At 42.1% G+C, this 15,947-nt stretch overlaps 1 protein-coding gene across 1 annotated transcript in view; it reads left to right on the top strand.

Annotated features, from left to right (window-relative positions):
- Positions 1 to 15,947, top strand: part of GDA (guanine deaminase) — a 75,565-nt gene that overhangs the window by 32,027 nt on the left and 27,591 nt on the right. The window contains exons 2-3 of the mRNA XM_059411863.1: positions 4,422 to 4,510; positions 11,266 to 11,437. Of these exons, the coding sequence (XP_059267846.1) occupies positions 4,422 to 4,510; positions 11,266 to 11,437 (261 nt within the window). The remainder of the gene's footprint in view (positions 1 to 4,421; positions 4,511 to 11,265; positions 11,438 to 15,947) is intronic.

Genomic DNA, 15,947 nt, shown 5'->3' with positions numbered 1-15,947 from the left:
AATTAAAATGGAATTAACTTTGATGATTTTGTTACAAGAAACCACTTATTAACAATTTTGAATCCCAAAGAATGTACTTTAAGGAAATGATCACTACAGTCAACATTCAGACATGCCAACACACACACCATATTCTTACCAAAAAATGTGATTAAAGAGGAGGGGAATGGGGAGGGAGAGACTAGTAAGGAAAAGCAAAATATATATATTTTTAATATTTTATCTATTTATTTGACAGAAATCACAAGTAGGCAGAGAGGCAGGCAGAGAGAGAGAGAGAGAGAGAGAGAGAGGAAAGCAGGCTCTCTGCTGAGCAGAGAGCCTCATGCGGGACTCGGTCCCAGGACCCTGGGATCACGACCTGAGCCAAAGGCAGCGGCTTAACCCACTGAGCCACCCAGGCGCCCCAGCAAAATATTTTTTAAAATGTGATTATACCATACATGTTATCTAGTAACCTGCATTTTTAAAAACACTGTAAGATGGTATCATGGATAATATTCCATTAGGTAGATACTAAGCCTTCATTGTAACTTTTTTTTAAAGATCTATTTATTGATGAGAGAGAGAGAGAAGGAGAGAATCTTTCAAGCAGACTCCCCGCTGAGCTCGGAGCCCAACGCAGGGCTTATTTCCACGACCCATGAGATCATGAGCTGAGCCAAACCAAGAGGCACACTCAACCAACTAAGCCTCCCAGGCACCCCTTCACTCTTAGTTTTTGTTGCATTGTATTTAATCAACCTCCTATTGACTGACTTTGAAATTGTTTTCAGTTTTTCACTCTTGTGCCTGTGTAATGTATCCTTTTCTGGGTAAGTGCGGTGAGAAACTTGAAGAGGGGATAGATTTCAAATCTTCATGATGGAGGGCTGGAATGAGTTGACTAGAGAAAGGCTGTTTACATTTTTCTTTTTAAACTAATGTGTTAAAGGAATTTTAAAAATCTATTTGCTTTTACACTTTAAAAAGTTGATATGCATAGTTTTTATTAAACTCATAATTTTTGGCAGATTATAAATATGTATCTGTTAAAATTGAACTGTGACATTACTTTTAAAAATCTATCTGATAGAATAAAAATATAGTGACTTGATATCTACCTTAATCTATTTTTTAAAAAATCATGAACTAGCTTCTCTTTAATGATCTAAAATACTATATGGTCCCTTTTTCTTCTTGAACTACTAACTCTGTTCTACTTTCCTTACAGAGTCTATGCTAATGTGATATAGTTTTATATTGGAAAGTCTTTTATTAATCAAGCATTGCCGTCAAATTTATGTGGATAAATGTATTTAAAATTTCCTGGGACCATATGGTAATTTGTGAAATGTAAAATACAAAAAGCTGTTTTTTCCTCCAACTAGATAATATATGTATGGACAAGTGTTGCTTGTTGGTAGAATAAAATAGGAGCACCATCAATTTTTTTCTTATTTTCCATTTTTGTAGATGTAAGTGCTGAGAAACATTTTCACATAAATCAAGTAGATGTGACTGAGAGGATCTTTTTTTATAGCAATGTCTCTCAATTCTTTGAATTCCTTCTGAGTTATTTGATAACATTAATCTATTACTGAAAAAACATTTTTAATGATATCTTGGTGTCTATACAATTAGGTTTTCTGTAAGTTTTACTGAGAGTAAAGACCGCAGTGCTAGAGAGAGGTCTTAGGGTGCCAGGCACAGGCCTTGGTAGGAGTATACTTGACCTTGATGATTATGGATATTCCCTCTGTCATGTCATGTGCTTTGCTCCAGCGCTGTCTGGGTCCACAGGTGTAGCCCAGAGAGGAGGAGAGTTGGATTCAGTTAAGGCTGAACTTCTACCAGATGTCTGTTGACTAAGACATAAGAAATATAAAATAATAGGTGGCAGAATCTGAGCCCGTCAGGGACACTGTGGAAGAAGACCACTGATGGACTGGGGAAGAGTGGAGAGGAGCAGGTAAAAGGAGGTTGTCCAGGTGGGAGACTGGTTGGAGTAGTTGAAATAGCAAACTGGAAGGAGAGGTCATTGTTGTCTGATGTGTGATGCAGGAGTTTTGGAGGTGGAGCAGTTGTGGGTCATGAACTTGTCCGAGTTATGACTGTGATATGAAGTTCTTGAACTTCATTTTTTCATTTGTTTATGCAAAAGTCGCTGAAAATGAATTCATGGAAGTGGGTGGTCATGATGTCAAAAGTCTGCAGTGATTTTCAAAGGAATGAGGGCAGGGCTTGGAGTGGAGAGGAAGAATCCGAGCCAGGCATCAACAAATCTAGAAAATGAGAGAAAGGGGCTCTTGGAAGCTGGAAGGAGCAGGTCTTAAAAGAATTTAGTTTATAAGGAGCTTCAGGAGAAATGGTTTGGAAAGGATTGTGGTGGGTATGGAAGGAACCAATTCATTCCCTGACTCGGATGCGTGAACACCTACCATTTGAGAAGCACAGGGAAAACCATGTCCTCAGGGGAGAGGCTCGATTATTAGAAGGGAGGAATTTGTATTTGTGACAGGGATTTTAGTTCTATTAGCGTGTTTCTGAACCACAAGCTTACTTAATGTGTTAGTAAAATTTCTTCATGGAGTGCCTGAGTGGCTTGGTCGGTTAAGCAAATGACTCTTGATTTTGGCTCAGGTCATGATCTCATGGTCATGAGATCGAGTCCTGCATCAGGCTCTGCGCTCGGCAGGAGTGTACTTGAGATTCTCTCCTTCTGCCTCTGCCCCTCCACACCTGCTCGTACTCTCTCTCTTAAAGAACAGCAACAACAACAACAACAAAAATCCCAAAGAAACAACAAATAAACTTACTCAGTTTCTTCCAGAGTTACTAGTTCCTTCAGTTTCCCTGTCTCTCCAGAATAAGTTTTTTGATCATTTATATTTTCCTCAAAACCACTTATTTCAAATATATGTTCAAATGTGTGAATACAGGTGCTTTACAAACTGTTTTTATGTAGGTATGCATATATGTATTTATGTGTTTAATGGTAAATCATCTCTGAGTTATAGAGATAAATTGTTTTTGTGTTTTTTAAATTAATTATGGATATGCTTTTATACTTATTGATTCCAGTCTGTTTTCAGGGTCATCAAATTATATTTTCTCATTTGTAGAAATTACATTTTCATTTTCTTTTCTGAGAATAAAAAAATCCCATTTAGGGGCACCTGGGTGGCTTAGTGGGTTAAAGCCTCTGCCTTCAGCTCAGACCATGATCCCGGGGGCCTGGGATCAAGCCCCACATTTGGCTCTCTGCTCAGCAGGGAGCCTGCTTCCCCCTCTCTCTCTGCCTGCCTCTCTGCCTACTTGTGATCTCGGTCTGTCAGATAAATAAATAAAATCTTTTTAAAAAATCCCATTAAAAAAAAAGTGTATCGTCAATGAATAAAGAAATCAACATATTTTACTTTATTTTCAGTTCCACTGTTTTTTGCACAGTATAGTGCCTTGCTAATATAGTGCCTTGTATCTAATTAATTAGATACATTCTATTTAGCAGTCTTTTTTCAATATTTTATGTACCATAAAACATTTGTTCTTCTAATATTACATTGATAGATGAAATACAGGATATTTCCTGCATATATATTCCATTATCCCTTGTTTTTTCTGGCTTTGCAGTCCACTTTTATAGAGAAAACAGTAATACTGTATTTAAAAAAGAATCAGCAATAGATACAATGTGTCTAGCATTTAATATATTTTAGGGATGTGCTAACATCTTTACCACAGTTACCATATTTAGTCTTTACAGTAACCCTGTGAAGTATGTACTGATGTTATCCCCAGGGTGCAGATGGGGAACCCAGACCAAGAGAGAATTAAGTGTCCCTCCAAAGTTCCCCAGCTGTTGCGCATGTTGTTAGGGCTTTGCTATCGTAAGAGATTGCTCTGTTAGCCTCTCATCCACAATACTAGAAAAACATAGCAAACTTCTTTATGGCAGATGGCCAGAACCAGAGCATCAACATAATTCATGCTAAGATTTGATTGTCGGGCAATTATTATGTGCAGTTATATTCAGTGTTAATAGCTTTACCCATGATATACTACTACCATACTCTGGACATGAGTTTCCTTTAACAGCTTAACAAAAGTCTTATATTCATCTGCAGTGAGGTACACTTTCTATAAATAATTGTTTCCTTTAATCATTTTGGGATGTGGGGAGAAATAGATATCAATTAGCCTTTTTTAATACCCTGTGTCTTCAAATTAGAATTTTTTGAAGTCTTATGTGTATCTGTAGGCAGAAAAAGAAATTTCATGCACTTTGCTTCCTTGGTCAAGGAGAGGCAAACCCCTGTCCTTTTGTGTCTGAACTCTATCCCATTTGGTTATCAAACACCTTTTTAAAAAGATTTAGATATTTAACTACAACAAATGCCTATGGCTTATTGATCTGTGATTCTTCTTTCTTTCTTTTAAAGATAGTGTTTCTAGAAGAGGCATCCCAACAAGAAAAGCTGGCCAAAGAATGGTGCTTCAAGCCGTGTGAAGTAAGAGAACTAAGCAACCAGTAAGTACAGCCAACATCTTCCCTTTTGCTGTTAAATAATGCCCTTCACTAGTCTCAGGTGATTACAGACCTGCCTTGGAGTCGGAGAGGTTTTATTTTTTTCCTTGTGGGGCAAGGTGAGAATGAGAAGGGAATTCGAGAACAGGAAGCTGAAGAATGGATGCTTTGAGAACAGGAGGCTGCCATCATCCGTTTAATTGTCCAGCAGATCTTTGTGGAGTTCACTGTGTGCAACAACCAGGATCTGGAGAAAATGATGTGTAAAGTCTTCGCCCTCGCAGGGTTTATAACCCACGGGGATCTCAGAGAGCAAGCAGGTACGCAGATAGGGAAGCACGCCAGTGATAGGTTGTGCTACCTTCTGTGAAGGTATATAGGAAGGAAGGAAGGAAATAAAGAGGGAGGAAGAGAAACTGCCAGGGGTGAGGGGAGATGGAGGCTTGGGGAGCAGCAAGTGACAGCGCAGTTAGGGAACAGCCATCCCCCAAAGTGCATTTGAGCTGTGGTTTTATATTGTGGGTTTTAAAAAATATTTTATTCATTTATTTGAGTAAGAGAGAGAGACAGAGGAGGGAGAGGGAATGGGTAGGGGGAAGGGGCAGAGGGAGAGAGAGAAAGCAGCAGACTCCCCGCTGAGCAGGGAGCTCGAGTACTCAGGGCTCCATTCCAGGACCTGGAGATCATGACCGAAGCCGAAGGCAGAGGCTTAACCCATTGAGCCACCCAGGGGCCCCTACAGGCATTGTTATAACTTGGGAAGTGACTTCTGAGCGGTGTGGTGAGGACAGGGAACTAGGAACCAGAACATCTGGCTTGAATCCTCTCGCTACAGCTTGAAAGCAAGTCACTTCCCTTCTCCGAGCCTGTCTCCCAGGCTGTTAGCAGAATAATTGTTCTCAGTGATGGTGGATGCCTCCTAAGGACCCTGCAGCAGCTCTGTGAACTGGGTTACCCGTAAGGCTTGGAGACAGAGGGGCTGGTCCCAGTCCTGACGGATGGGGCGACTGTTCATAATGAAGTTTGGTGCACCTGTGTCTGTGTTCAGGTTCCTACCTGCTGCCTCTCTGGGTTGGGAGGTCTTGGGCAGCGGGCCCGGAAGTGAATCCAGTGGGCAGGGAGATAATTCTAGCCACTTCTGTGTGATTGTCTGCTTCCTCTTGCTAGATTGGTATGAGGATGTATGTTGAGGAATGACTGACATTTAGTCTCCTGCTGGCAGGCCTTCAGGACAAGGGGGCAGAAGCTGTGGGAGTAGATGAGCTGAGGGGAGGGGGTGGAGTGGTTGAGGGTGGGGGGAGGGGCAAACACTGCTGTGGGTCTTCACATCCTTTAGCTCCTCTTCATGAGGCTGCTTTTGGAGGAAAGCCCATCGGACAAATACAGATTCTGGGGCCTCTGTAGGCACCACACACAGAGAAGTGGTAAGGTAAGAAAAAACATAAACCTTGGTGGAAGACTGAGGTCTTTGTAGAAAACCTTACACCAAGCACACAGATATGTGCGCTTGAATTTCCGTAAGTCACAATGAAGATACCACAGAAGACGGTGTCTCTGATCGTGTGTTTAACTGTACCTGCAGGTCTATTTCAGCATGATGCGGATTTTCTTTTTCTTTTCTTTTTTTAAGATTTTATTTATTGGAGAGAGTGCATGTGTAAGCACAAGCAAGGGGAGGGCCAGAGGGAGAAGCAGACTCCCTGCTGAACCAGGAGCCTGATGTAGGGCTTGATCCCAGGACCCTGGGATCACGACCTGAACTGAAGGCAGACTCAACTGACTGAGCCACCCGGGCGGCCCGGGATGTGGATTTTCTTAAATGAAAATTACGACCGGAGCACTCTGAGCAGAGCTTTAATGGAAGTGGATCAGATTGTGACCGTGGACCATAGAGAGGGTGGCAGGGCCAGGATTAGGCTGAAACAAGTGAGGCATTCACATTGGGCAAGGAATTTGAGGGTAGTTGGGAAGGAGAAAATCTCAGGAATGAAGATAAGTAATAGTTGGATGCACCATTTTTAAAAATCAAAATTAATGCAAAAAATCCGTAATGGACAAAATACTAAAATTTTAAGTAAAGACAGGATGTTATTGGTTGTTTTACACCTCTGCACTGTTGGACAAGGAAATGGTCATTTTCAAAGAGCCTGGGGTTCCCAAGCCCACAGGGCCATCACACCTCCCAGCTGGCAGGTGAATGAGGGTTGACGATGTTGAGCAAACAGCTTGGGCACCTCAGAACCTTCTAGATTGTCTTATGTTTTGATGGTAGAGCTTTCATGAACATTGTCAACTTGGTTAAAATATGAGTGGGTGCTTTGATAAGTGTATTTGGGGCAAACCGTCTTCTTTGTCCTCAGATTCTGATACAGACTGGCCAGCACTGCAGGTCTAGAATATGAAATTAATGATATTGATGGGGAAGTTGAGCTTTTCTAAGGCATTGAAGCTAGTGAGTAAGGAAAATTGAAAAGAGTTTTTTCATCTCTGCTTCCTTAAGAGAATGCTCAACAAACCATGACTTTCCCTTTCCCACTACTTTCCCATTCTTCCACTACCGAATATTTTTTTTAAGTTGTTTTGTTTTCACTTTTTTTTTTTTTTTAAAGATTTTATTTATTTGACAGAGAGAGATCACAAGTAGGTAGAGAGGCAGGCAGAGAGAGAGAGGAGGAAGCAGGCTCCCTGCCTAGCAGAGAGCCCGATGCGGGACTTGATCCCAGGACCCTGGGATCATGACCTGAGCTGAAGGCAGGGCTTTAACCCACTGAGCCACCCAGGCGCTCCCCACTACCAAATATTTTTAAAGGGATTTCTCCCTCTGCCCGGTACTTTCTATAAACACTGATCTTTCATGTTCATGGGTTTCTTTTCCACATGTAGGACACAGTAACTAAACCATTCTAGAGTTCTGGTAAGTATTCTACGGTATAGGACTGAATCCACATGAAATCAGGTGTCTCCCCAGTCACCGCATAGAAATGAGGGCTCTCCTTGCCTGAGACCACTTGCCCTTGACCCTTGCCCTTGACAATCTCTGTACTCTTTTCCCTTCACTGCTGTTCTTGTTACCCCTCTTTCCTGGGTCTCCCTCAGTCCTCCTGACAGCTCTGCCCAGAAGGAGTATGGCCTTGTGTTCCTCATTCTTACTCTTGTAAGTGGACGGTGCTGCTCAAGATTCAGTTTTGTTCTTTATATAGAAATCGTTGGCACCACCAAACACAAGGCTTACTTCCGCCGTGCAGACTCTCAGACCTGAATCTGTCACCTCTTATCCCATGTTTCTGATGCTCTTTGGACCATTGGAGATCACACGGACTCTAGACTTAATAACATTACCCTGCCCCCAATGTGGGAATTCCTCCTACATTCCCTGCACATCATATCTTATAATCAGCTTCACATGCTCAAAAGCTCTCTTCTGGACTCATTCCTCTCCTCTGCTGCCCAGAGCTAATAAAATATCAAGCTTTTTCTTTTGTATTCATCTTTTCCTTTCTGTTCTTATCACCATAATCTTTATTCAGAAATGTCATGCTTGGGACATGCATGGAAGGAGTCTCCTAGCACATTCCTGCCACGGCCAAATTCATATCCTACAGCCGAGGTTCAGTGTGTCACAGCTCTGCAAAAGAGAAGAAAAAACAAAGTAACAAGTATCCTCAGCATACCCTCCCTCCTGGCTAGAGAATAGCCAATACCAGTTAACTCACTGAGCTGATTATTCAAGACCCTTTCTAAGATGGGTTTTTTTGGGGGGGGGGGGGGGGCTGTTGTTTTGAAACTTTTTTTTAGTGTAGCACAGATCTTAGGTGTATACATTGATAAATTTTGACAGACACATGTAACTATGTGACCAACATATACTGATCAAAATATGACACATTCCTATCAGCCTAGAAAGTTCCTTTCTGTCCCTCTCAGCCCCTTGTCCCCTGTTAAAGTTTTTTCTATCGCATAGATTACTTCTGCCTGCTCTGAAGTGTCATATGGCTGGAATAAATCAGTAATTCCTGTGTCTGGATTCTTCATTCTTCATAATGTTTCCTAGAGTCATCCATTTTGTTGTTTATATCAGTAGTTCTCTCTTTTTTATTGCCAAATAGTATCCCATTGTGTTGAAATATCACAGTTTGTTTATCTGTTTCCCTGTGATATTTGAACTGTTTCCATTTCGAGGCTAGAATACATAAACCCGCTCTAAATATTTTTGTCCGGCGCTTTTTCATAAGGGTCTGTTTTATTTCAGTTGGGTAGACCACTAGGAGTGAAATTGCCCACTAAGATCCTTTATATTTTGACCAGCTCTGCTTTTGTCTCTCTCTCCCTCTCTCGTGTCTCCCCACCCGGCCTAGACATAGCCTCACCCACCCCTAATCTGCTCAACAAGATTATAATCTCTTTGAAGACATCTTATTTCTCGTGGGACCTCCCACAAGGTTTAGGAAAGTTTTAAAAATTTACCAGCTATTTGAGAAATGTTATTTGTTTGAACAATACAACAACATGAACAAATCACTCGGCCCTTTCATTTCGCGGTGTTGGAGACAGGAAAAGCCCCAGGACTGAGATGTCCTGAGAGGTCCGCAACTCCCACCTGAGAGGAATCCATGGTTCACCCCCTCGTGCTCCGTGCCCCCCACCTCGTAGGCTCACTTAATGCCACCCTCTTGCCATACAAGCTTGTCACGGCTCTTCCCAGCCAAAGTGAGGACGAACTCTGTCCTCCGAAGGGTAGTGACCAAGAGTACTGAGCCTCCGGACAAACAGCCTGGATTGGAATCTAGGCTCCAAAGCTGACTAGTTGATTGATTTTTTTTTTAAAGTTACTTACATTTCCCGAGCTTCAGTTTTCTCTTCTGTCAATGAGGATAACTTACTTCCTAAGTTTATTGTGAGCATTACATCATCATAACTACTATTTTTTTGAGTGCTTTATATTATCCAGGCACTGTTTTTTACACTTGCTAACAATCCTCACAACAACCCTGTGGTGTAACTCCTATCTCTGTTGTACGTCAGGGGACACTGAGTCACAAGGAAGTTAAATAGCATGTCGGTGATCCCACTGCTTGTTGATGGTGGGGTCTGAATTCAAAATCAAGCAGTCTGAGTCAAGAATGTATATATATATATATATTTTTTTTTAAGTCTCTCTTTTTAAAATTTTATTTATTTATGTTGACAGAGAGAGATCACAAGTAGGCAGAGAGGCAGGCAGAGAGAGAAGGGGAAGCAGGCTCCCCCCTGAGCAGAGAGCCCGATGCGGGTCCCCATCCCAGGATCCTGAGACCCTGACCTGAGCTGAAGGCAGAGGCTTTAACCTACTGAGCCACCCAGGCGTGCCTCTCTCTCTCTCTCTCTCTTTTTAAGATTTTGTTTATTTATTTCACAGAGAGAGTGACAGAGCACAAGCAGGGTGGACAGTGGAGAGAGGGAGAAGCAGACTCCCTGCCGAGCAGGGAGCCGGATATGAGGCTCCATCCCAGGACCCTGGGATCATACCTGAGCTGAAAGCAGGTGCCTACCCATCTGAGCCACCCAGGTGCCCCAAGAATGCATATACTTAACTCCTGTAACAAACTGACTCCCACAAGTACGACAACACACACAGATGGTGTACCCAGTACACATACCTCTTCAGTAAACATTATCCACTGTGGCCACCAACCACATTATGGCCACCATTTCTGGTTCCCATTTCTTTAAACATAATGCATTTTATAGATACCCTGGGCTTTGTCTGCCTTTCACTGAGGCGGTATACATTTGAATTGGTAGCATAAGGGATTCTTTGTTATGTCAACTTTTGAGCTCAAGTTCTTCATGTTAAAATATAATCAATATTTTCTTAGGAGGTGCTGGTGGTGGTACATACAGTCTTCTGACAGATATCTGTTTGGATGTGTGTAGACACTTAACAGACACCAGTGAACTGGATTTGTTTTAAGTGTCTGTTAGTTTGGGGGCTGCCTCGAATCTGTGGGTAGTGCCCCTGAAAACCCTTCCAAACATCTTTCCAGGACTTTCTGTTACAAGAATCAGTGGAAATATGAAAATTAGTTGGTGGTCCAAGGGACGAGCAGGAGGGGTCAGCAGCACCTGGAGAAGGCTGTCCGAGCCCGGGGACTGTGTCTTCACTTACCCATCCCACACCCCCACCCAGGGCAGTCTCATCTCCCAAGATGGCCTGTTGCCAACCAGCCTCAGTTTGCTCCTGCTGCTTCATTTCAGAATCCAGCCTCTACCTCACAGGGGAGAGGACCAGGTCTCTTGGAGTCAGCCAAAGTCTAGAGGACCTGTGAGTCTAGCACTGCGGCCACTGTTTGTCATTGCCAGTCATCCTTAATGACTTGGGAGTGATTCCTTAGCATGGCTCTAAAACCTTTAAAGACCTTGTTTCTCATTTTTGCTCTCCATCCTACAACCTCCAGTTATGAGAACAAAGTCATCGATGTCTTGTTCCACGACTGCTTTGCTTCTTCTCCATGCGGTGCTTCTGCCTGCCTCGATCATCTTTGGTTAACCCCACACGAGCCATTCTGCCATTCCAGTGCACGAGGCGTAGGTCTCCCAGCAAGCTTCACTTCTGTTTCTTGATCCGGAGATAAGAGGAGAATTTACAGTCATCTGATTGCATTAGCTCCAACCTACGTGGGGTGAACAATTAAATCACTGTGGAGAGAAAATGGGATTTAAAGATATGGAAAATGATTGAAGATGTTATTAAATTCTTTTCCCCTTGTATTTATTTCCAGTGAGTTCTTCATGCCCGGGCTGGTTGATACACACATCCATGCCCCTCAGTATTCTTTTGCTGGGAGTAATGTGGACCTGCCGCTTTTGGACTGGCTGACCATGTACACATTTCCTACAGAACTCAAATTCCAGAACATCGACTTCGCGGAAGAAGTATATACCAGAGTTGTTGTAAGTATATTCCTCGTGAGTAGCAGCGTGTTACGACCAAATCACCTGTAGACACGTCTATTTCTTGGGGGCATATTTTAGTTACAAAGCATAGGCAGATGAGGCTAGAGTGGACTGTGGAGACATTTTCAGTTTTTTTTCACAGCCCCAGGAGTGTGTAGACCACCTACATCTTCTACACAAGCTAGCCCCTAGCAGAGAGAAACTTGAATCCAAGTCCTCAAATCCCCTATCTGGTGGGCTCTCTTGACTCTCGATCTGTTACTTCTTGTGTTTCAAGTTACTAAATTTGAGTTCCATGCAAGTGTGTGTTCCCTTACTCCTGCCAATCCACAGTGCTGTTCTGGGGACCATATGGAATAGCTGTGTAACCTTTGGAAAGTTCCGTGACTCATTTTCCCCATCTGTAATATAAAGTAGAGATCATGATAGTAACTTCATAGGATTGTTATAAGTTAATATTTGTGAAGTTCTCAGAATAGTGCCTGACACATGGTAAGCATTGTATATGTTTGCCTTAAAAAAATGTAAGGAAATTTAAAATTAAAAGTTAAAATTATAGTTAAAGGGTTTCATGTTATTTTAGTGGCTTCCCAAAGGAGGGAAAAGAGGATGGTTTCCTATAGCGGGTAGTGGGAATGTGATGAGCATTAACACCACTAGAGGGAGCAATGGAGCTGGTTCAAGTCATTGACCAGTGACTGCTGAGTTCCCCAACTGTGTAGTGAGGGCTCAGAAGATGTCTTTACTTCCACTCTCTCAGAGAAATCAGTCCCCTTCTTTCTACCCCAAACCCTGTGCCAAATCCACTCAGCAACCAGAAATAGCTTCTGCAATGGAGAATACCTTTTGCAAATACCTTCTTATCTGACCCCTACCCTTTGTCATGCAGTGCGCTTAGTCTGAACATTTCTGCCTTGTTGTTGGACCCATAGAGGGTTTTTCTTCTAAAGTGCTGGCTGTGTGATGGTGACAGTATTATAAGCCTTATAAGGTTACCTAACCATTCTGCCATTTCCCCTGGTCTCGTATTATTCAAGCCTTGAGGAGTATAAGCGAGGACTAGCCTGTTTCCTTAATCATAAATTCAGTGTAATGGTGGTTCTTACCTAATTAGCCTGCATCCACCAGAAAAACTGAGAGGGACTAACACAGTGCATGAAATTGCTGGGCCACTGTGTTAATGAATTGTGTTAACCACACCAGATCTTTTCTCAAAATGTGTTTATCCCTCTCATTGTTCTTAAAAGGGTTGGAGATACCTTAAAATAACATAGTACACAGTGGAAGCAAATGAGTCATGAAAGCATGGCAGAGGGAAAAAGGGGGAAAAGAAAATAAAACTGAGAGGGAAACGTATACCATGGGGGTCCGTGCAGCTGTTAGAATTTGCCACAAGTTCAGCTTTAAGTTTCTAGCCGCTGACCCAGGGAGGAAAATCAGTGATGTAATTTGCACTATGTATATGATAAAAAAGAAGATATTTGTTAAGGTAAAGCATTTCTATTCCTTATACTGATTTTCTTAGAAATTAGTTTCAATAATATTTCATATAGATGCATGCTATGTTGTCAAAACATATATTATTAAGGTGCTATAGTATTTTTAAAAAAACAATATATCACTGTTTTATGTTTAGACATTTAGAGTATCTAGTACCATATATCCTTCAGGCAGTACTCCATAAATACTACTTCTTGTAGCAGAGAGTTAAGTATTTAATGTCAGTGAGTACAAAATAGATTTTATTCTTGACAGATACTTGCATTGCCTACTCCTGTGTTTCTGGTGGTGAGCAGGCAGGCCTGCATACTTTAATGTCAGAAGAGCTGATGATATTGCTGAAATCTGTAGAAGTTGAGATTTGTTAACTAGAACCCATCCTTAGACTGAAGACTACTCAGGGATGCTAAAACCATACATAGGAAGAGATCCAAGCCATTTTTGTTTGTTCGTTTTATTTTCTCCCTCATAAAACAGTTCTAGATCTATACCTCAGCAAATGGGTAAATCAAGACCCTAGAGTTTTGCGCCATAGATGATGTTGATCATTTACTATGCAAGTGATTTAAAATATATATTAGCAAACATCTCCCAAGATTACTTGGGGAAAAAAATCCCAGTAAAGCCAGCCTGGATTATCTTCCTTTAAGTTTTGCAACCTGCTGGGCACCTGGGTGGCTCAGTGGGTTAAGCCTCTGCCTTCAGCACAGGACATGATCTCAGGGTCCTGGGATCGGGCCCCGCATTAGGCTCTCTGCTCAGCCTCCTTCCTCCTCTCTCTCTGCCTGCCTCTCTGCCTAATTGTGCTCTTTCTCTCTGTGTCAAATAAATAAAATCTTAAAAAAAAAAATTGCAAATGGATGGGAAATTACAGTTTCCAATTACACTGGAATAAACTAAAAACACTAAAGGCGCAGGAATCGATACATCATATCGTTTGCAGTCAAGGGATTGGAGAGTGAGATCCCTGGTAAAGGTGCCAAGATAAACTGGTTGCAAATATTCTGGGTGACAGAATGAATGTGCTTACTCTGTCGGGTTGTCAAAGATTCAACTGATGAATCCAGCTAATTCCAGAGAGCTGTCAAACCATGGAGGTATAAGATGAATCGAAAGAAAATAGGCCACTCTTTGCTCCCTCTTTCAGCCCAGTGGAAATGCAGATCATCTACTCTGTTAAGAAGCCAGCGCTACTCATCTTGAAGTTTGTAGTCATCCTATGTTTGGCATCTATTTTGAGCTCAAAAAACTTGGTCTCAAAACCTTTCTTGTCAAGAACTGAAGGCTGGGGAAAGATTGAGAAACACTACCCACAGCCTGATGTTCTTGGTAGATTCTTATAAATGGGAAAGATACAAACTCGTCACTAACAGAAGAGCCCTCTTGAAAGCTTATGAGAAACTAGGGTGGCATTGGGTCCAGGATGCCCAAATATAGAACAAATGAAGACGGGAAGCAGCTGTATGTTAGGTGGCCTCCTCGGTTAGGATTTAAAGCCAAACTCCTTTCTTGCAATTACGTAAGTCGCACACATGTAGCTGCTTTGTTAAATGGGCTGAACTCAGTGGGGGCCAGTTAGGATAGCTTGGGGTTTCTTTCCTTTCTCTTCTCCCTCCTTTGTCTCCCCTTTTTCCTCTGTGGTTTCTCTCTGTCCTGTTCTTTAACTATAATTTGGGCAGGTTCTCGAACGTTTTATTTTGTCCCCATCCAACGTGAAAGTACAATTTCTCATCCAGTAAAAAAAGCCCTCCTCCCCTGCCTTAGAAAGACTTAATGTCCTTGTCTGTGTGGTGCTTCCACTGTCCTCCTAAAGAGCCGACACTTTCTATTTTGAGTTCACCTTCAAGCCTCGATGTGTGTAAAATTTTGAGAGTATAGAAAACATTAGATTGCACTTCTGTGTTAATTTGGAGTTCACTTTAGTCTGGCTAGGGCATGCAGCCTGACTTGGGACTCCGTCTCATGACCCTGAGATCGTGACCTGAGCTGAGATCAAGAGTTGAACTCTTAACTGAGCCACCCAGGTGCCCGCATAGATTTTTTTTTTTTAATCAAGCTTCCTTCTAGCCTTACAGATTGCCTCTTTCCTCTGGGACTTTTTTTCCTCCAGATTCTTTTTGCCTCCTCTTTTTTTATACTAACTTTCCTCCAGTGTTTGTTGAACCTTGAGCGTACATTTCATATTTAAGTGCGATGCTCTAAAATACTGATTGGAAGTCTGGTTGGGGTGGCACTTGTTGATGAGGGAACTTTATTATAGGATAAACAGTGATGGCAGTGAACAGCCCTCTCAACTCTGGGCCCCAAATGCCTCTGTGAGGATATCTTCCTTCTAGAACGATTCATCTTCTCTAGGAAAGAGTTCCTTAGTCCTGCCAGGAATGGTGGGACTTGCATATGGGACATTTTGGGGGAAAAGTGACCAAGGATCCAGAGGGTCAACCAGATTATCCACTTAAAACTCCTTCCATTCCCTGCCGTACCTTGCCATAGTGGGTGTCCAGTCTTCAAATACGACTGCAAGTTTCTGCAAGAGCAATTCTCTCCTCCAAGTATCTGGTTGGGGTGGTTGGCTGATTTCAGCAAGGAGGAGAAGGGTCTTGCCAGGTTTAATCATCTGTATACAGACGGCTAGCCAATTCCCTATTAACAGCTCGACACTTCTTTCTCTCCTTCCATAGTCACTTCCAGGTTTTCATTCTTTTTTTTTTTTTTTTTTTTTGTCTTCTAAGAGGATGAAGAATTGCTTCCTTTGCTCGTGTCTCTTTCTTCTGGGTTAATACATTTTATACTCCTTTACTGTTAGGTTAGTGGAAATGTGCTACTAACCTGCTAGGTTAAACTAGAAATCTGGCTGAATAATTTTGCCGTCTTGTAGAAAATGGAAAAAAAAAATCTCATTTACTCATCCCTGGATGCAATAAAGTTTGGATATCCTTAAGTAATCCTAAAAACCAAGGAATTAATCGGTATTGCATTTTGTGAACTCTGCAGCACGGAACGGTGT

The sequence above is a fragment of the Mustela nigripes genome, chromosome 9 (assembly GCF_022355385.1).
Source record: "Mustela nigripes isolate SB6536 chromosome 9, MUSNIG.SB6536, whole genome shotgun sequence".
Classification (NCBI taxonomy): Eukaryota; Metazoa; Chordata; class Mammalia; order Carnivora; family Mustelidae; genus Mustela; species Mustela nigripes.
The sequence above is the reverse complement of the archived record's forward strand: the minus strand, read 5'-3'. Positions and strand labels throughout refer to the sequence as shown.